Here is a 22500-nt window from a genome sequence, read left to right as displayed (position 1 = left end):
CCTGTTTGGTCCACTCAAAGACACTTTAAGAGGCCACCACTTTGCCGGTGACCAACAAGTGAAAGAAGCTGTGCATATGTTGCATCATCAGGGCAATATAGCAAGCTTACATACACTTATGACTGAAAACCTTTTAGTTTTGAAAACCAAATTTCCTGTTTTTCCCTCCTGAGAGTTTCCTTCTGTATCCATTTTGTCCACCCCATGCATCCTCCCCCCCCCCATTCCTCCCCATATCCATTATTTGTCCAAGTCTACCTCTGTCTTGTCCTTCAACTCCACTGTTGGTGTTCCCCCTATTTCTATAATCAATGTTATGTTTCATACAAATTTTGTCAACAGTACTTTTAGGTCTGCTCCTATTCATAGGATTTCTATCTTCATCTAATCTCCAATTTAAGTTTGTTCCAGGTCTGCAAAATGAATACCAGGCAGATGCAGATCTCCAGAAATGGCAGTTTAAAAAAAAAAATTGATTTATAAAAGCTCTTGGTTATCACGTTTGGTTCAATTTTGTAATCGAAGATACAGTATATCACTCCTTTCAAATTGATACCATTTGATTCCACAAATCCAGCATGCTCCCATTTGTTAGACTTTATTATTATGTTTAGGTTTAACATATAGACATATTTAGTTTCAATTTTCTTTCTCATTTAAGCCAATACATCTTTATTTCATACTGGAAATGCATTCATGAATTGGAAAAGGACAACCTTTTGCTTCGAGTAGGTAGCCTTGTTTTATTTATACTGGAAGTATTTTTAATCTTAATTGTAACATATAAGGCATTTTAAAACAAGTCTTCAGTGGAGTGCAGCACTTCTTTGAGTTCCTCAGTCTTTCATCCATTTCAATCTGCTGTTTATTCCTTAAACAAGCTCAAATGAGCTAAGATCCTCATCCTCTTCATGATGACGTCATAAAAACGAATATGACATCATTGTGATGTATCAGATTTGCGATAAATTATCTGTGCTAATGCCCGGCTTGAATCCTGCAAACAAAATTCAAACAGCTTGCTTAGTTTCGGAGATAATGGTATAGGCGATTTCCATTAGCGGCGATATTATGACGTCAACTTTTTTTCTCGGAAGAATTTCCAAAATCGGAGATGGTTACTGCCTGCGCGTGGGCTTTCTGCATATACATGGCAAGTTTCACGAAGATCCGATGAAAACTCTGGGTTGTGAAACAAAAAATGTCAAAAAATAGGAATGACATCATAAAAATTGATATGACATCATAGTGATGTATCATATGTGCGGTAATTAATCTATGCTAATGCCCTGTTCGTTTCCCGCAAACAGAATTCAAAAAGCTTGCCTAGTTTCGGAAATAATTTTTTCGGTGATTTCCATTAGCAGAGATATTTTGACGTCATAACTTTTTTTCTAGGAGGAGTTTTCAAAATCGGAGATGGTTAGTCTGTGCAGGGTATTTTGACATATATATGCCAAGTTTCAGGAAGTTTTGATGAAAACTGCAGGCTGTGAAACAAAAAAGTCCACAAGAAGAAGATGAAGAACAACAACGTGAGTAAGACTTAGAGATCCTCCACGAGGATCTAAAAAAAACCCAAAAACAGACGGGCGTAAAAACATAACCCCCATCCACATTTGACGATGGAGGTAATAATTCTCTTTTCTCCAACAAGTCTCCTGTAAATTCATGAGGGCATGTTGCCAAGGCCATCTCTGGTGTATGCTCAACTTCCCTCACCTCAAACAGCATCACCACAGACTGCTTGAGATAGGGCACAATGTTTCAACTCGGAATTTGCCTCCAAATATAGTGGAACCAACCCATCCAGCCCTGTTCCCAGCTTACTCTCCCTCATACCCATTGTCTTCTTGACTGTGTTTTTCACACCCAAGAAGGTAGAGAATGTTCAGCCTGGATCTAGAAGGTCCACCTGAGACCCTTGCTTCAATGACATGCCCAGATGGCATCATTGCCAATTTTCTTGAATCCTACTGTACTGCTCTTGCCTCTCTGTTTATACTTGTCTGTTCTCCTTTGACTGCATTTCATCTGTGGCAGTTAGCAAACATCACTCCCATCAGGCCATCCACAAGAATGGTGCAAAAATAGATCTTAATAACCACAGAGAAGTAAACATATTACCAATTAAAAGCAAAGTCGTGGAACTGATTTTTTTTGCTACTGATACCATATTTAATATTTTCAAGCAGGGGAATCTCTTACCAGAAGTTTGAATTCTGTATCAGTTACTCAACTCTGGACAGGCTTCTGTGCCTCTCTCTGCAATGGTTGGAGGCTATACATTTCAAAGAAGTGGGCAGAACGGTCTCCCTGGGAATATGTCGGGCATTTGATTCAATCTGGCATCCTGCTCTGCCTGACAAGCTCGCTGTGTGTAGCGCATATAAGGCCACCTTCATACTTGGATTGCTGACTTCCAGAATGTGCACAGTCAATGCATTGCTCTGGCTGGAATCTTCTCCCCTCTCCAAGTGGAGGGAAGAGTGCCCCAACACAGTGTTCTGGGACAAGCCTTGTTTCTCATCTACATTAACAATCTCTCCATTGTTCTGAGAAAGTCTCTCTTTCTTTTTGCAGATGACTCCACATTGTGTTATACAGTACTTCATCCAATAGACAGGCAGTCATCAGCTTGGCTTGGTCAGGGCAGATCCGTTCATTATTCTCGGTGGATCGAGAATTTATTACATTCTGGTCTGATCAATGGGGCATATATTTCATTCTTAGTAAATCTCACTGTCTCATCCTGTCATTCTCGAAGGATAGTCAAGCAAAATGTCGCATGCCTTGGCCTCACAACCAACCCAGATGAAATGTTGGACCTGAGCCTTACCTTTTGTGATGGTCATCGTTGGTGGTGCTTTACCTATCGAATATTAATCTTCCAAGCTTCAATTGTTTTCACAGGATATATAATTTGAATTTGGGGTCAAAGCGTTTTTACGCACTTCCTCTAACAGAAACGCCAAAAAGGTTAATCCAAGTACATTTGGAATTGGTTACTCTTGCTTGATTTAACGAACATACATTTCATTTACGTGCCAAATCTTGTGAATAAAGAGTACAGCACATAACTAAATTTCCAATTCATTACTGGATAGAGCAGTGGCCTTGTACTTATGGTAAGGACACTGGACTCACATCCCAGAGACCATTGTTTTGAATCCAGCTGAAGACAACAGTATTAAGGATTTTGAACTGAAGCTTCTGTAAAATTGATTCCTCAGATTAGCTGTTTGATTAAATGCCAAGCTGACTGATGAATGACTTTCAGGGAAGGGGTACATTGTCTGTGGCACCAGGTCTGATCTCAATGTAGTGTTGTCCATGCTTTGATTTTAACTTTAAATGCTTTCAAGGAAACTTATAATAAGCATTAAAATGTTGCCAATTAAAAGGTAGCTTTGCCTAAAATATCATGAACTGAATAATTAGTTGAATAAAATTCCATGACCGTCTCTCCTTCCTTTCCTTTTCTCTTTTATTTTCCATCATAATCATTTTCTATATGCTTGGTGTTGGCTTAATGGTTAGGGTGGCGGGCTTGGGATCCTGAGGACCCCTAGGTCAGGGTCCTGAGTTCATATCCCGCTCAGCTGTTGAATTAATACCAGGTGGGGTTAACTCAGCCTGTCATCCTTTCGAGGTCAGCAAAATGAGTTCCAACTTGCTGATATCCTGTATCGGAGTGGCGACCCATCCAGGATTATGCCCAATAGCCAAGGAGACTGCTTGGGCAGCACCAACGCTCTGCACAGAGAATGGTCCCAATGGATGGATGGATGGAATTTTCTATGAAATAAATGTTGTTGAAACTGTTGAAGAGAATAGAGAGGAGTGGGATGTATTGAGGTATTGGGGTAGAATTCTTCGGCACCATTTCATTTCCAATCAGAAAATTATCAATGTAAATATTGTCAGTATCTTCATTAAGTCATGAACATTGTGCCACACACAATATACGTTATATTGGTTTCTTGTTGGTCATAATGCTTTTAGGTCACAGTACAATTTTTATGGGATATAAATCGGTACTTAACAACTGATACACTTTGTGGCATACTTTGTAAATCATTGCAATTGACAAACTTCCCCAATTAAATAAGGCGATGCTGTATTAATCATTCGTTTTAATGCATTACACAGGTATGGAGAGGTTTTTGCCAGCGTCGTAAAATGCAGAAAGAGAAAGAAAAAGAACTGATCTTCCTTGGAATGGTGGGTATGTCTCTGACATTTGCAGATATTTTTAATCGATACCAAAATGGCAAGATTTAGTGAACTTCCAGCTGGTAAATTGTGTTTTTTAACAAACAACAAAATTGTTTTTTTAACAATTACTACTAAAAGAACATTGTTTATGAATTTCATTGAATTGTTTCAACTATTTATAGATTCAATACCTGGGCTCATTTAATGGAGCACTAATTATTTACTGCTCAGTGCGCTACCACACACACACACACACACACACACACACACACACACACACACACACACACACACACACACACACACACACACACACACACACACACACACACACACACACACACACACACACACACACACACACACACACACACACACACACACACACATACACATACACATACACATACACACACACACACACACACACACACACACAGACACACACACACACACACACACACATACACATACACATACACATACACATACACATACACATACACATACACATACACATACACATACACACATACACACACTTATACAGTGTGTTCACTACATGGCCAAAAGTATGTGGACACCTGCTCGCCAACATCTCATTCCAAAATCAGAGTCATTAATCCGGAGTTGGTCTCCCCTTTGCTGCTGTAACAGCCTCCACTCTTCTGGGAAGGCTTTCCACGAGATGTTGGAACATTGCTGTGGGGATTTGCTTAGATTCAGCCACAAGACCATGAGTGAGGTCAGGCACTGATGTTGGGCGATTAGTTCTGGCTCTCAGTCAGTGTTCCAATTCATCCCAAAGGTGTTTGGGGTTGAGGTCATGGCTCTGTGCAGGCCAGTCAAGTTCTCCCACACCGATCTCAAGAAACCATTTCTGCACGGACCTCGCTTTGTGCATGGGGGCATTGTCATGCTGAAACAGGAAAGGGCCTTTACCAAACTGTTGCCACAAAGTTGGAAGCACAGAATCGTCTGGAATGTCATTGTATGCTGTAGTATTAAGATTTTCCTCCACTGGAAGGAACTAAGGGGCCAAGCCCGAACCATGAAAAACAGCCCCAGACCATTATTCCTCTTCCACCAAACTTTACAGTTGGCAATAACCATTTGGGCAGGTAGCGTTCTCCTGGCATCCGCCAAACTCGGATTCGTCCGTCGGACTGCCAGATGTTGAAGCGTGATTCATCACTCCATAGAGCGCGTTTACACTGCTCTAAAGTCCAATAGCGGTGAGCTTCACACCACTCCAACCGACGCTTGGCATTGTGCATGGTGATCTTCGGCTTGTGTGCGGCTGCTCGGCCATGGAAACCCATTTCATGAAGTTCTTGACGAACAGTGTTTGTGCTGACCTTGCATCCAGAGGCAGTTTGGAACCCGGTTGTGAGTGTTGCAACTGAAGACAGACGATTTTTCCATGTTACGCACTGCAGCACTTGGTAGTCCCATTCTGTGAGCTTGTATGTAGCCTACCACTTCACGGCTGAGCTGTAGTTGCTCCTTAATGTTTCCAATTCACAATAACACTACGTATAGTTGACAGAAGCAGCTTCAGAAGGGCAGAAATTTGACGAACTGACTTATTTGAAAGGTGGCATCCTATGACGGTGCAATGTTGAAAGTCACTGAGCTCTTCAGTACAGCCCATTCTACTGCCAATGTTTGTCTATGGAGATTGCATGGCTGTGTGCTTGATTTTATACACCAGTCAACAATGGGTATGGCTGAAATAGCCAAATCCACTCATTAGAAGGGGTGTCTGCATACTTTTGGCCATGTAGTGTATATATGGTGTTGGACTATGTCCAATGGAGATCGGGGGAGTGCTCATCACACTCCACATGTTTCGATTTACCCACCGATCACATCATGTGCTTTCTGGTTGAATGGTTTTCATTAGCAGGAGCAATCGTCTGCATAGCAGATGGATGGTTGTTCTTTGCGGATTATGCAGTTTTGCAGTGTGAGACATAATCCGTGGCGATGCTCACCATAACAGTCAGGAGGTGTATCTGATATATTTATATATACTATTTATATTTATATATTTACATGCCCAAACCAGGAATCAAACTCAGGTCCTCTGGTGAACTGAACTAGTACTCTGCCATCTGAGCTATCTGGGAGACCCACTGGCTGAGCACACAATTCTCCCACATATAGGAATGCCACTCTCTTTCTCCACCTGCTTCTGGGACACTTGCAGAGGTCAGGTTCATATAATTGCCCATCATGAATTCTGATGAGCCACGACAAAGTGGTCGTGACTGCCGACTGATTTGATCGGATCGTTCTGAGTTGGATCACAGGCATGTTTGCCATAATACTGTGACGTCCACGGGACTTGAACAGTCCCGCTAACGTAGAATGAGCCGAAACGATGGAGGCGGTTTATTTATTTATAACCCAAAGATGGCAGTTCTAATCGCTCTACCGCAAACGGGACGAGGAAGGTGGCACGAGTCGCTTTTCACTGAGTTGATAACGTTTATTCCTCTAACCAGAAATAACAAGACTCGGCAAAAAGAGGGATCCGGGGCGATTCGACGGGATGGTGTGGGATCGGGCGTGGGGAAAACACAGACAATTCCAATGAATATACAAATCTCAAACCCTCTAAGGTGCCAGGTACACACACACACACACACACACACACACACACACAACGTAGCTATTCCTGGTGGTCAGGCTGGACCGTGGTGTGGACGCAACAGTCCCTGGATTGGCGTCGGACGAGCTGGCCTTGCTATCGTCAGGGGGGCAGGAGAAACCGTGGTGCTGTCGACCTCTTGGTCTTGGCCCAAGTCTGCTCACAGCCGCCAGGGAACCAGTTCTGGCGCCAAATTGCGAGCAGGCGAGGGAGGCAGGTCCACCCGCCGTTCGACCCCGTACTCCGAGCCAGCAGAACCCCAGAGCCAACCAAGGTGAGGCACGAGGCTCAGCAAGGCTACAAGACACGATGAAACCAGGGCCGAATCAGCGCAACAACACAGCACGCTCCCAGCACAACAACCTCCACACCAAAAAAACGGTCTTTCTGTCCCGATCTTCTTCCTCTTCCTTTTCGACCCCGAACAGAACCTTTTTATCCTCCCGTCCTCGTCACTTCCAATCGAGCCGTTTTATTGGCCCTGCGCCGTCGCCTTCCGCCAATCGTGATCACGGGGCGGAGCCATCCGCAGCACTGTCCTGTGACGTCACGGCAAGCCTCCAGAGAATACTAAAAGGGGTTTACGCAGACACACTTACCCTATCCCGTGTCCCTATATAATTACGTGACGATTATCATTTCCCCCTTGAAGAAATGGACATTTACTAGACAACTTATCACCACTGAATTGCTACTTATTACATCGAGATCTTGGTACACTCGAACAGCATGGCATACCTAATTAAACATCCTAATTACCCTTTGAATGCATACCCCCCCTCAAATGTAACACTGCCCCCTCCTCTGGTACCGCAGCTCCTGCAAGGTATATCACAGGCGCTACCGTACCAGCCTTAACACTTACTGACTCACACCTATTTAACCTAACAAATAAAGTAGGAGGGGCAATGGGCAGCGAGTCGTAGCTAACTTACCTATCCTGCTTAATGTACTACCCCCCTTATGGCCTTATCCTCGCCGAAACAATCATTCATTTTTTTTTATTTTTATTTTATTTTATCACATGAGAGCACTGAGCGAAGTTGCACTCCATCCTCTGGATCATCGCTCTTGCCCAACACTCTTCCAGTGATCTGGGGAGGGGAAACAAAAGGTTCCACAAAAACACAACACTTATTCTTTACATTCCTACTCTAAGCCTTAACGACACTATTCACAGGATATTTACACTTGACCGCGTCCCCCAGTGGATGCTAATAGACCCAGCGTTACCTGGGGAGCCAATTTTCAAATTTGCTTGACCCCAAAATTATGCGGACATCATGCCCTTGCTGCACATGCCAAGTTGTGCGGGATCGAGTGGGACTCACACATCTTCACAACACTCACACCATGGTCATCATCACATTTCGAGGTCATGGTCCCCATTTTAATGATGCACGCTGAATCCCGTCATGGCCGTGGGGTGGGTTACCACAAGATGATGGGGGCATCTCAGGTGCAACCATGCCCACAGGTAAGCTTTAGTCCAACCCGGACGTTTCTCCGCCCCGCTCCCTTTGATTCCCTCCCCCCTGGTAGCCATCAGCTCCAATCCCGTACAACACTCTGGAAGGGGTCTCACTGGCTCCTCTGGCCTTCCTGGGTCGCCAAGGTCCTACCCGCCTTGGTCGCCCAACCAGACCCTCTCCCAGTTGCCTCCAGACACTCTCACCATTAGCCACCAGGGGTGAATCTCCTTGAAGGGGGTTGCAATTCCCGCTCACCGTGAGCTTCAGCAATCCCTGTGGACAAGCACATCATCCCCACCCACAAAACCCACATGACTCCCCCACCCCATCGGCCTTACATGTGACACCTGCATTTCTAACACTTCACCGACCATGACCTTCCCTGTTACCACACCATGTCCAATAAAAATCAATGTGTGCACCATACATTTCACTTCTTAACTTGAAGCAACTCACACAGCACTTCTCCTCACCCGATCCACGCACCAGCCATTGGACAGCCACTCGTGCCCGCTTTGTTACCAATTACCCATTGTCCCTATTGTCACTCTAAAACCCAGCAGCACTTACAAACCCATGCCAATTTTTCCACAATTCACTTTTTTCACCAAAGGAGGGCACTTCGCCACAATCTCAGCAGCCGAGCATGGCCGTATATGCTCAGCCCAATCTAGTCTCCCCGACCCCCGACAGTGATCTCCGGACCGGACCTATGAAAGGGCATCTCAGATAGACCAGGCGGTTCAGCAGGAGGATTCACCCTCTCCGAGTCTAAAAGTCTATTGGAGGGTCCCTCTATCGCCGGGTACCGGCAATATCGTTGCATGTGTCCTCTTCGCCCGCACCGGAAACAACTCCCCATAAAAGGCCCCCGTGAGTATGAGTGAAATGTCTCTTCCGGTTCCGGACTCCCTCGGCCATAATCGAATCGCTCTATTGGCTGGGCTGGACCCCGCCGCTTTGGCGCACTAACTACCGGATTACCCTTTATCAAACTTGACAGTTTCTGGCAAATTTCCTGAAACATTTGGGTAATGCCAATTTCTCCCAGCCCCTCTCCTTGATCCTGAATCTCCGCCTGTCGGACCGTCACCGATGGCCTCTCTGGCACCCGACCCGGCCGCCTCCACGAGGCCAGCCTGGCTGTGCACTCAGCCGCTCGGTGAACGGTGGGTGGATCCTGTAACTCCACTAGCGCTCGGACCTCAGGGTCAGGAAGAGCAGCTAAAAAATTCTCTAGTGTCAGTCTGTCCCATGCCTCCACTGTAAGATCCCGATACGCGATCCTGACTGATTGGTAAATGTCCTGTGCCAGCTCCTGCACTATCTCACCCGGCTTTAATCTGCGGTGCTGGAGCTGGGCCCGCACCAGATCACAGTTCGCTGCAAACCCAAACCGACGGCTCAACGCCTCGCAAATGTGGGAGCTGGTCAACATCCCTCCGCGATCACGTTTAACACATCTGCGGCTGGTCCCCGCAACGTTGCCACCAAATTCCCTGTACGTTCCCGCTCATTCCACCCGTTTAGTCGGGAAATACACTCAAATTGCGTCAGAAAAGCTTCAAGGCTCCCTGACCCGTCAAAATTTACCAGGGGGATCACTTTTCGGTGGCCCGCTTCTCAGTTTCTCCCTTGTCCGAATCCAGCCCAGGGATCAAACACCCTTGTGGCTGCGTATCCAATTTCAGAGCCCACTTTGGCCTAAGATGTTTTGTGGTGAGGGTCTCATGGGTAAATTTTGCCTCCTGTTCCAAACGTTGAATGAACCGATTCACCTCTTCCCGCAGGATCTTCTGGGCCTGCACAACCTCCTCCAAGGCTCCGTCGCGAGTTTGTAGCTGCTCCTCAACCAACCCGGACACTCTACTTACAAAAGACGGCTCTACCAGGCCTTTATCCAAGACTTCATCTTGGCTCGTAATTTTATCTTGTTCGTCCAAACGAGCCTCCAATCCTTTTACTTCCTCCGCCAAATTCATCCCTTGCTTCCTCAGCTCTCCCCACTCTTCTATTTGCAGCTGCATACGAGCATCCACACAGGCACGATGACGTTCCAGGCTTTCATCCACTTTATCAACCCGAATGTTCATTGCATCAATTTTATCTACCAATTTTTTTCGTATCTTTTCCCCCTCCAATGTAATTTCTACCTTTGTTTCCTCCAATCTATCCTCGAATTTACTTTGTATTTCTCCCAATTTAACATCCACACACTCCTGCATCTCAGTTTTCATTTTCTCCATCTTTTCCCCCAATTCATCCCTCATTAAATAAATCCGTGCACCCAACTGTTGCCCCATTACCCCCAATTGATCTGTCATTTCTGCCATTTTTGCCCCCTGTGCTGTAATTGCACTCATTAAACGTTCCAACATTGTCCAGATCGTCATCGTGCCGGTTTCCGGCGCTGCCGGCTCCGTTACGGGCGATGAAGCACGGTCCACACTCGGAATGGGGGAGGTTCCAACCCTACCCCCGTCTCTCCCTTCTTCCCCCGACTCGCTGCCAGACACGTGGCCTTCCTCCTCAAACATCTGCACATCCGCCATGGTGCAGAAGTCCCGTTTGCCGCCAATTAATTTTAATTTGAAAAATCCCGCCAAAATTTTCCCGCACTTTTCTGTAGTAATTTTATATTCCAATTCGTGGCGAGATTTTAATCCTGGTATATAATTTAGAGGGGTTCGAACATCCCACTCCTGACACCAATGTGACGTCTACGGGACTTGAACAGTCCCGCTAACGTAGAATGAGCCGAAACGATGGAGGCGGTTTATTTATTTATAACCCAAAGATGGCGGTTCTAATCACTCTACCGCAAACGGGACGAGGAAGGTGGCACGAGTTGCTTTTCACTGGGTTGATAACGTTTATTCCTCTAACCAGAAATAACAAGACTCGGCAAGAAGAGGGATCCGGGGCGATTCGACGGGATGGTGTGGGATCGGGCGTGGGGAAAACACAGACAATTCCAATGAATATACAAATCTCAAACCCTCTAAGGCGCCAGGTACACACATACACACACACACACACACACACACACACACACACACACACACACACACACACACACACACACACACACACACACACACACACACACACACACACACACAACGTAGCTATTCCTGGTGGTCAGGCTGGACCGTGGTGTGGACGCAACAGTCCCTGGATTGGCGTCGGACGAGCTGGCCTTGCTCTCGTCAGGGGGGCAGGAGAAACCGTGGTGCTGTCGACCTCCTGGTCTTGGCCCAAGTCCACTCACAGCCGCCAGGGAACCAGTTCTGGCGCCAAATTGCGAGCAGGAGAGGGAGGCAGGTCCGCCCGCCGTTCGACCCCATACTCCGAGCCAGCAGAACCCCAGAGCCAACCAAGGTGAGGAACGAGGCTCAGCAAGGCTACAAGACACGATGAAACCAGGGCCGAATCAGCGCAACAACACAGCACGCTCCCAGCACAACAACCTCCACCCCCAAAAAAATGGTCTTTCTGTCCTGATCTTCTTCCTCTTCCTTTTCGACCCCGAACAGAACCTTTTTATCCTCCCGTCCTCGTCACTTCCAATCGTGCCGTTTTATTGGCCCACCGCTGTCGCCTTCCGCCAATCGTGATCACGGGACGGAGCCATCCGCAGCACTGTCCAGTGACGTCACGGCAAGCCTCCAGAGAATACTAAAAGGGGTTTACGCAGACACACTTACCCTATCCCGTGTCCCTATCTAATTACGTGACAAATATCATTTCCCCCTTGAAGAAATGGACATTTACTAGACAACTTATCACCACTGAATTGCTACTTATTACATCGAGATCCTGGTACACTCGAACAGCATGGCATACCTAATTAAACATCCTAATTACCCTTTGAATGCATACCCCCCCCTCCTCAAATGTAACAATACCTTACGATAATATGATGTTTGAATTTACACAGAGAATGGGAGTGTATATAATTAAACCTTTGCTTGATGCTTATAACTATTTTGTTTTCACATGTCAGTGTATGATAAAGCTATTTCTTTATGCCTCAGGTGTCACCTCTGGTGCAGACCCTGGAGAATAAATCATTGTTGATTGACGAGAGCTTGGAGGCACAGCACTGTGCTGTGCAAATAGGACTTGAGCGAGAATTAGTGAATGAAATGGATGCCATCAAAGACAAAATTCAAAAAGTTGAAGGCCTTGGCATAAAGGAGGACATTCAAGAACAGATCCGGCAGTGGTTTGTGGAATGCTGGTGAGCCATTGTTACAATCTGGGGGTTTTCTATAGTGTGAGTGATTTTATACATCAATATTGAATGTAGTATGTAGATTGTAGACATAATATTTTACTTCACAAATTTTCTTCATGTGTTTGCTGGATAAGATTGTAACATACTTTAGTTTTGTCTTTGTTGTCTTTTGTCTGAAACTTAATATTCAGAAACTAAAATATAAGTTGATTTAATCCAACAGAAATTATAGCCATTGCTTCAGTTTCAACCTGGGACAGTTTTTTTTTTAAATGAGATGCCAATTTGAAGCAGTTACAGAGACTTGACACCAAAAGTGTCAGCCATTGTTTTGAAACCATGTAAAATTGTCTCATTTGTAACTTTGGGACCAAAATGGCACCTAGAAGATGTCCCACCTCTGGTGTCTTTTGCAATCCCCCTTGACTCAACAGTAGCATTGATTGTTTTGAGACCAATGAAGTAATGACTTGACTCCCTCAATAGGAGAGCAAGTATGTTGGTTTTGAATACCCTCTGCTACATGTTTCTTTTATGAAGAGACACTCAAGTAGCTGGGCATGGGATGTCGGTGGTGGGGGTGGGGAAGGGGGATGAGGGGAGATGTCATCATGGTTTGTAGGTTTAAAACATGGGGAAACCACTATTTGTGGTCGGATTGACTGTTTTTTCACATGTGACAAAATCTGGGTAAGCCAAAAGCAATGGAGAAGGCATGGCCGTGGAAAGCTGCAGCATGGAACATGCCAATGTGAAAAAGCCAGCAAAGCTATAGGGGAGTGCTCTTTGGTGAGCAATTAAATCGACAAGTCACAATCAGACCTCAGTTTCATTACCAGTGGCTGGAGCTATGTCCGGGTTCGACCTGGGGCAACACTCGGGTTAGGCTGAGCATCATGGGCAATGATTCTGCAATGTTGTTCAAGAGGTCACAGCTCCACAGAAGTTAGTGACGAGACTGGCTACTTGAAATCAGACAAACTCTGAGATGTGTTACATCATGAGGACAGAGTCCTGATGTTATCCCTTGCATTAGTGGAATTGTTGCATTTGAATTCAAGTTGCAGTCGGTCAGCAAGTGGAAGAGTAGATCAAGTGGAAAAAGGAATTAACATTGAAATGGAACTCCCAGCATTTACTTTGTTTTGTGTTTATCTAATTATGTTTGTTGTATTTCACATCTTTGTTTCTCTAAAGGCCCAGTCACACCTTGACGTTTTAGCCAACGTATGCCGATTTTTGAATTTTTTTTCTAAAACGCTGGCACACGTTGAATACGTTATGGGTAAGTTTTGATAACATTGAGAGCACGCTGAAAAACACTGCCATACGTCGTTGTACGTTGGCTTTAAACGTTGTACTTTTTGGTTGTCCTCAAATTTTTTCATGCTTGAAATTTCACGACGTATGCCGGCGTATGACTCACACATTCCGCTACGCTGGCCACAAGTTGTATGCACGGTCTGCGATCGTTGACAGACGTCAACACATGCTACTTGTAAGTTAATCATAAGTTGAGACACGCCGAGGTAATGTTTAGCGTACCCGAAACTTATTTCTAACCTATGATTAACGTGTTGTTGGCACGTTACGCGATCGTTGCCACACATCGACAGACGTTACTTTTAAGTTACTCATAGGCTGAAATACGTCGGTATAATGGATCGTCCTTGCGTCAGCGTCCACGGCCACGGCCAGGACACTTATTTGCAGCATTCTTCAAACTTTTCTTCGGCATGACGAGGATGTTCACACTTCGATGTCTAGCTTGGCTATGATTCCAATTGTCCATCGGCAGCGTCTATTTAAAATAGTCGAGTTTGAGCGTTTTAACACGTTCAGAAGAAACGCTTCAAATTTCCAAACCCCAGCGTCAAAAAAACAAAGGCGAGTGACAGCAATTTAAATCGTTCATTGTAAACAATGAAAATAGTTGAGTGGTACCGTTTAAAAGTCGTTGAGTGTAAAAAAAATCGAATTGTTGAGCGCAAGCGTCTACTTTCAATAGTGGGGTTTGAGCGATTTAACACGTTCAATAGAAACGATTAAAATTTCCGAGCGCCAGCGTCAAAAAACAAAGGCGAGTGACAGCAATTTAAATCGTTCATTGTAAACAATGAAACTAGCTGAGTGGTACCGTTTAAAAGTCGTTGAGTGTAAAAAAAATCCAATTGTTGAGCACAAGCGTCGACTTTCAATAGTGGAGATGCAGCCATTTAAATCGTTGAGTTTATCATTTAAATCGTTAAATCGTTAAACGCAAGGACGATCCATCATAACCCACACCCTCCCCCTCACACTCACCTACTACTGCCAACATGAACAAACTACTACTCATACTAATACTAATACTGATACTGATCCTGTTACTGCTGAGATGGACATCGACTCAAAAAGGACTCGAACACTGTTGGGTTCCCCTTTTATGAGCAGCATTTTTATATACCAATTCCCAAAACCGCTGGGAACACGTCTTTATATGGCAGTTGTAAGCTAGAAACACGTTAATTTATTTTTTTGTCGACCGGAAGACGTCATTGGAATACGTCTACATAAGTCGATGTGTGTTGGGACTACGTAAAGAATTGGTTCAAAGCACGTCAAACATAAGTCAGAAATAAGTTTCGCGTAAAAAAGACATTACCGCGACGTGTTTCGACTTATGAGTAGTTTATAAGTAGCCTTTGTGGACGTGTGTAAGCGTCCACATATCGTGTGTAAAACTTATCCCCATCGCATGCGAACGTGTGTCATACGCCGAGTACGTCGTAAAATTTTGAACATGTTTAAAATTTCTTGACGTACTCTACTTACTACGACGTATGATAGCGTACTTTAGCGTTGTACTCACGTATACCAAACTTACTCATACCGTATTTGACGTGCCCCAACGTTTTAGACACATTTTTCTTAGGTCGGCATACGCTGGCAAGATCGCCAAGGTGTGACCGCGATGTTGACACTTCCATTTCTACGGCAGTTATGATTCGAATCGTTGTGCGTCAGCCTTTTAATAGGCTACGTCACGACATCGTCGGCGATGCGTGCAACGCGCTATGCCTAAGTTAGACTATCGTTGGGCATCGGTTGTGTAGGCCGACAACAGGTTCAGCATTCGTTGGTATAAGTTATCTATAACACAACGAAACGTTCTGTGTTGTTACCAATGCGTTATACATAAGACCAAGTCGCTATGAATACGTCCGAATCTTTAAAAAAAAACATCAAAAGTTCAACGTAAGCCAGCGTTTTACATACATTTTAATACGTTGCCATCGCTGGCTAAAACGTCAAGGTGTGACCGGGCCTTAAGGAGAGATCTTGAGACATGATAAATACTTTTCTGAACAAGTATTTATTGAAGTGGAAGATGCAAGATCTCTTCCTCTTCAACTATTTTATTGAATTGTAGGATTTTGATAATCTATGCCAATTTGTTAATAATAATTCCATTTCTACAAACGAGTGTAGTCCTCACGGATGGGATAGTTTTCTCAGAATTGGCGTATTTTCGTGTGATTTATCATACTTTCTCTTGCTGTGATCGACACTATCTTTTTTAGGCCATACTTATTTACATTGAGAGAATTTGCATCCTCTCCCCACCCTGTACCCACAAGGAATCACAAGGAAATTACACAGGTGGAGGCCATTCAGCCCAACATACCTGTGCCACATCAACATCAGACCAATTTATTAACACAAGATCAAATAAGAAAATGCAAAAAAATTTTTTTTCATCAAGTGTTTTTTGTGGAGGATTTTTTTCTGTTTTTTTTTTTTTTCTTTCTTTCTTTTCAGGGGATGGGCTTAGGTAAAAAACACACAACATCAACCACTCAACACCCCTTGATGAGACCCCCACCAACACTCCATACACATGCACACAATCGCCTATCAATGCTCAAGCAACCTAAAAGTCCTGCCAACATCCCTCTACCCCTCCATCTCCAATCCTTCCAGGTACTTATCTAATTCCAATTTAAAACATATCTACTGTTTCTGCTGTCACTACCTTTCCAGGGAGACAATTCCATGCATTAACAACTCTGTGAGTGAAAGACTCCATCTTACTACCATCTTAACTCTCATCTTCTTTACTCTTAGGCTATGGGCCCTGGTCCTATCACTGTCTCCTCTGCTGAATAATTATTCTACACTTATGTCTCCAGCCTTCATTATCTTAAACATCTCTATCATATCTCTTCATAGCCGCCTCCTTTCTAGTGTATAAAGCCCTGTCTCCTTCAGCCGTTCCTCATCGCTGAGTCGAGCTAGGCCTGGAATCGATCTAGTTGCCCTGACCTGAACACTCTCTATGGCAGCGATGTCCTTCTGAAGTTGTGGTGACTGGAACTGCACACAATATTCTAAATGTGGCCCTCACTAAATTCCTTTCCAATGTTAACACCACCTATTTTGATTTATAATTGATCCCCCTCCGAATACAACCTAAAACCCTATTTGCTTTACCTGTAGCTGCCTGGCACTGTGCTGCCTACTTACCTCCTGTATCTATTACCACCCCCAGATCCTTCTCCTGTGTAACATGCTCCAAAATTGCCCCTTGCATTATGTAATCTCTATTTTCATTATTCCTTCCCATCCCCAACACCTTACACTTCCTCAGGTTAAATTCCATCTGCCAATCTTTTGCCCAATCTATACAAGTATCAATACTTTCCTGTATCTGATCACCACCCACTCTGCTATCCACCTTACCTCCAAGCTTTGTGTCATCTGCAAATTTGGAAAGCCTCCTCTTCACCCCACTATCCAAATCGTTGATGTAAATCATGAATAGTAATGGTCCGAGTACTGATCCCTGAGGTACCCCGCTACTTACATCCTCCCAGCAAGACATCCTCCCACTCACAGCCACTCTTTGAATCCGATCACTAAGCCAGTTTGCAATCCAAATAGCTACCTGACCAACCACTCCACAAGGCTTCACCTTGGTACCTCATCAAATTCCTTCTTAAAATCGAGATGTACTTTGTCAAGTGCCATTCCCTTATCTACCCAATCAGAAACTGCTTTGTAGAACTCTAAATGATTTGTTAAGCAGGAACTACCTTGAGTAAACCAATGATGACTACCTTTAATTTGTTTTTTATTTTTATTTAAGTGGTTCCTCATCTGGTCCCTCATTAATGTCTCCAACATCTACCCCACAAATGAAGTCAAACTAACATTTTTTTTTCCCAATTCTTCTCTGGATCATTTCTTGAATAGTAAGCCTGGTGTTGGCTTAGTGGTTAGGGTGGCGGCTTGGGATCCTAGGGCCCTAAGTTCAAGCCCCGTTGACTGCTGAATTAACACCAGGGAGTTGACTCAGCCTGTCATCCTTCCGAGGTCGGCGAAATGAGTACCAGTGTATTGGTCCCGGTGTATGCTCCGGTTAGAATAGGTGTACCATATCCCTGTGTGTCGTAAAAGACGATCAGGGTTGGCGTCAGGAAGGGCATCCGGCCATAAAACATTGCCTCAAGAAAAAGCCAACCCCTGCACAGCAGGGAAAAATGGCTGTAAAAACGGTCACGCATACACATCCTTTCTTGAATAATGGTATTGCATTTGCTACTCTCCAATCCTCCGGTACCTGCCCTGACTAGTGAGCTATTGAAAATATACGTGATAACATCTCACTTACCTGCTCAGCCACTTCCCTCAATACTCTCGGGTGCATAATATCTGGCCCCAGAGCCTTATCTTCTCTTAGATCTCATATTTTTTCCTTTACTTCCTCCACTCCAACCAGGATCTTCTGTAAAAGCCCTTTCTCACATCTCCTTGAGAGATACTCTCACCTATTAGCAATTCTCCTGACTGTTCTTGTGTAAAAGTTGAAGCAAAATACCTGTTTAATAAGCCTGCCATCTCACTTTCATCACGAACCACTCTCCCGATGTATTCCTCAATGGGCCCACACTGGTCGTAACCTGTTGTTTTCCCCTGATATACTTAAAGAAAGCCTTGCTGTTATATTTAATATTCTTAGCCATGTCCTTCTCATCCATTTTTTGGCTTGTTGAGTTATGTTCTTAACTTGTGATAAGTGATATAAATCACTTATCTTAACTTATCTTAAATAATTTAAAGTTATGTTCTTAAGTGATAAAAATCTAACTCCAGTCCTGTTGTTTTATACTTAATAAATGCCTTCTGGTTCTCCTTAAGAGTGTTCCTTATGTCAATACTCAACCACCCTGGTCTCTTTCTGCATTGAGTTTTACACCTCATTGGAATGTACTTACTCTGCACTCTACATATTTAGTCCTTAAAGGTTTCCCATTTCTCTGATGCTGATTGTCCTGTTGTTCGCTTGTCTCATCACCAAAAAAACTGTCTCCCAGACCTCATTCCTACCAATCTATATTGCTGCACCTTTATCACAGCCTACACAGACTGCCTACACTTGCTGCACCACCACTGCTTGCACTTGCTTCACCACCACTGCATGCACTGGTTTCACCACCATTGCCTGCACTCACTGCCTCACCACTTCCTGTGCTCTCTGCACCATCACCACTTCCTGTGCTCTCTGCACCATCACTACTTCCTGTGCTCTCTGCACCATCACCACTTCCTGTGCTCTCTGCAACATCACCACTTCCTGTGCTCTCTGCAACATCACCACTATCTACTCCCGGTACGTTCTCATCATTTTTATTATTTTGTATGCAGCCTGTGGCTGCTGGTTGCATCATTGCTGGGAGTGCAGCTGTGCCACTGATACAGTGCCCCCTGTTTCCAGTAAGCTGTTACTCATTTTGCAGACCTTGGAAGGACAACAGGATGAGTTAACCCTCCTCTTCTTCTTCTTTCGGCTGCTCCCGTTAGGGGTCGCCACAGCGGATCATCCGTATGATCCGCATAGTGATTTGGCACATGTTTTACGCCGGATGCCCTTCCTGACGCAACTCTGGTCGCCTCTTACGAGACAGGGATATGGTACACCTATTTTAACCGGGGTATACACCAGCCCAGTATACTGGTACTCATTTCGCCGACCTCGGAAGGATGACAGGCTGAGTCAACCCCCTGGTGTATTAATTCAGTGGCACAACGGGGCTTGAACTCAGGACCTTTTGGATCCCAAGCCGCTGCCCTAACCACTGCGCCAACACCAGGCTCACAGGTTGAGTCAACCCATCTAGTGTTATTTAATGGAACGACAGGGTCTTGAACCGAAGACCTTAAGATCTTAACCCAATGACCTTGACCGTTAAGCCAACATCATGCTTTGCAATTGTGTTGTCTCCATCTTTCATGATATGCGCATCCAAGAAAAATGGTTGATTTTATGTCAAGCAAATTTTCAGTGGGAATAACAAGGACTTAAGCCAAGGCTATTCCTTGTGATGGAATCATAGCAAGAAGGTTGTTTGGAGCATTGGAGCTGTGCCACTTAATTCCTTTGGATAGTCAATTAGACTTGGGACCTTGGTGAGATCCAGCTTGTGACACCATTTACTTCCAGGCATGCTCATTAATTTTTATTGTTTATGGAAGGTTCTCCAGTGACCTTTTCTCTTTTTTTAATTTCTGAGAGATATAACTTGATGCACAAACATGAATACATGCAGTTGACAACATTTATTATGCAGCATTTTATTTCAAACCTTGGAAATCTTGTTTTGCTAGGGATATTGCAGGAGCATTTCCAGATTATCCAAATGAAAATGATGGTGGATCTGCAGCTATTATTGCAGAAAAGACTTTGAATGAGGTAAGTTTTGCAAAATAATCTGTCCTTTTCTGTCCTATATTTCCTGAATATCACCAGTCTGCTGAACTGTTGCTTTAAAGAAGACAGAACTCGGAAAATAACGTGCAAATTTAGTGTGAGTTATTTCTGAAACTTGGATGTTCTTCTGATGTTCATGGGCAGCTAAAGGAAGAGTTGGTGCCACAAGAATTGGATCAACAGAAAAAGGGAAAGAAAAACATTGATGAAAAAAAGAACAGAAAAGACAAGAAAGAAAAAGCAGCTGCAAAGGTCTTTTGAGTTCCAATAGGACGATAAATCTCTCATTGCCTTCCAAAGCTCTTTCACAATCAGCACAACTTGTTCAACAATGTGTATGTAGTTTTCTAAGTTTGTGAATGTGTGTGTATGTATGTATGTATGTATATATATATATATATATATATATATATATATATATATATATATATTTAAAAGATGTATATGTATATATATATGCCCTCCCCCCCCACCCCCGAGATGAATAATTTTTTTAAGTTAAATACACGGAAAACATTTCTCATCTTCGCAAGTAAAACTTCAAGCAGATTACAGAACTGTAAATGTAGTAAGCAAATTGGAGATAAGAAAAATGCAGGACATTGAAAATTCACAAACAGGTAATACTGTTGTGGTGCCGAGTTCGGGGGTGGGGAACGACCGTGAGATTGAGCAGTTTGGCCGTCTCCCCCCCCCCCCCCCAACACCCAGAATTGAAGGTCGTCACTCCGGATAACTCCGAAGTCGATGGGTCGCTTAATGGACCGTGGACACCAATATTTTGACTGCGTGGTTAGGGTCTTTTTGTCTGGTTCCAATTTACCTAATTAGCTGCGTGGTCTAGCTACCGGGGAAGCCACACCCTCGGCCGGCTTTGTCCGAACCGAGTCGCTGTTACTGACTCGGATCTGGCGTAACCGAGCGGGAATTACCAAAGCCGCGCCGGTCCAAATACCAATTTACAGCACAATCGGCCTCCCTAATTCTCAAGCCCAAACCATACTGGGTCAATGAAAGAAAACACAGACAACAAACTGGAACATTTAACAGTTATTTATTTACAATAGGCAATAGGGAGGGAAACACAGAGCAAACTTAATCACGAATATAAATGTAGGCAAATGTACAATGGCAATCACTTAACAGTTTTACTTACAGACTGGCGCCACACACAGTCACACACGCCCAAAAAGAAATGGAGCCGGCTGGCCTTTATTGGACCCTCCAGCCGAGGAGGATAGGCAAGCTGGGGGTCAGAATCTCGTCGGGTACCTGGCCACTGCGTGCGGTTTTACCGACGCACTTGTGTAGCTCGGAGTCCGTGGATGGGAACCGGGATCCCCAGCTCGAGCACTCCAACACAACCCACCACGGTGGGACTCGAACCCATGAACCGGGATCCAACGGGCGCAGCCAGGATCCTACGAATGACCCAGCCAGCCATGAACGATGACCGATGACTAGGAGAGCCCAGCAGACCAGAAGCAAGCAACGACCTCCAAGGGACCAAGGAACAACACACACTCCCCCGTGCGGGGTGGAGGGATCCGCTCTCGGGTAACTCGCTTCCGGATTGGATGGGGCATTTTCAGGTGTCGTGGTGGCCAGCCGCGATTGGAGGAGGGGGGCGTGTCGGCGTCTCGGTGCTCCTCCCCCGAGAGAGGCTCTTTTGTTGTCTTCCCCAGTGTCGAGAGGGGAGACATTCTTCGATGATGGGGCGGAGTCAGAGCTGAGGCGATCTCACCCCTGATTGGACGGGAGGAACATTCCATCTTGCTGGGGCGGAGTCGGCTCTGAGGCGAGGGGGGGCTCCGCCCACGTCCGTAGTCAGAAACACGTGCGTAATGGAGCTGAAGGAGTGGAGGGGATTGATGTAGAAAACTAACGAGAAAGAAACTCACAGCGCACACATGAAATTACCATTAGACATAGGGAAGAGGTTCTAACTACCCACATATACTTAACGAAATAACTAAACTTTGGGTCAACTGCATGTGTGAAGGCGAATGGTTTCCAGATTCATAACAATACTGCATGGCATTGATAGAACAGAAACACATCATACATCATATATACAGTACATATATATATATATATATATATATATATATATATATATATATATATATATATATATATATATATATATATATATATATATAAT

General features: G+C 44.5%; 1 protein-coding gene across 2 annotated transcripts in view; it reads left to right on the top strand.

Annotated features, from left to right (window-relative positions):
- Window positions 1-22500, top strand: part of DRC11 (dynein regulatory complex subunit 11) — a 120865-nt gene that overhangs the window by 23105 nt on the left and 75260 nt on the right. For both annotated transcript variants that reach the window (XM_085879867.1, XM_085879868.1), the window contains exons 6-9: window positions 4153-4224; window positions 12384-12589; window positions 20234-20318; window positions 20481-20588. In XM_085879867.1, coding sequence (XP_085735993.1) covers window positions 4153-4224; window positions 12384-12589; window positions 20234-20318; window positions 20481-20588 — 471 coding nt within the window. The remainder of the gene's footprint in view (window positions 1-4152; window positions 4225-12383; window positions 12590-20233; window positions 20319-20480; window positions 20589-22500) is intronic.

This window comes from Eptatretus burgeri, chromosome 4, assembly GCF_056783735.1.
Source record: "Eptatretus burgeri isolate ZD-2024b chromosome 4, Ebu_testis_v1, whole genome shotgun sequence".
NCBI classification, from domain to species: Eukaryota; Metazoa; Chordata; class Myxini; order Myxiniformes; family Myxinidae; genus Eptatretus; species Eptatretus burgeri.
Note: the sequence above shows the minus strand (reverse complement) of the source record. Positions and strands in the feature narration are given on the sequence as shown.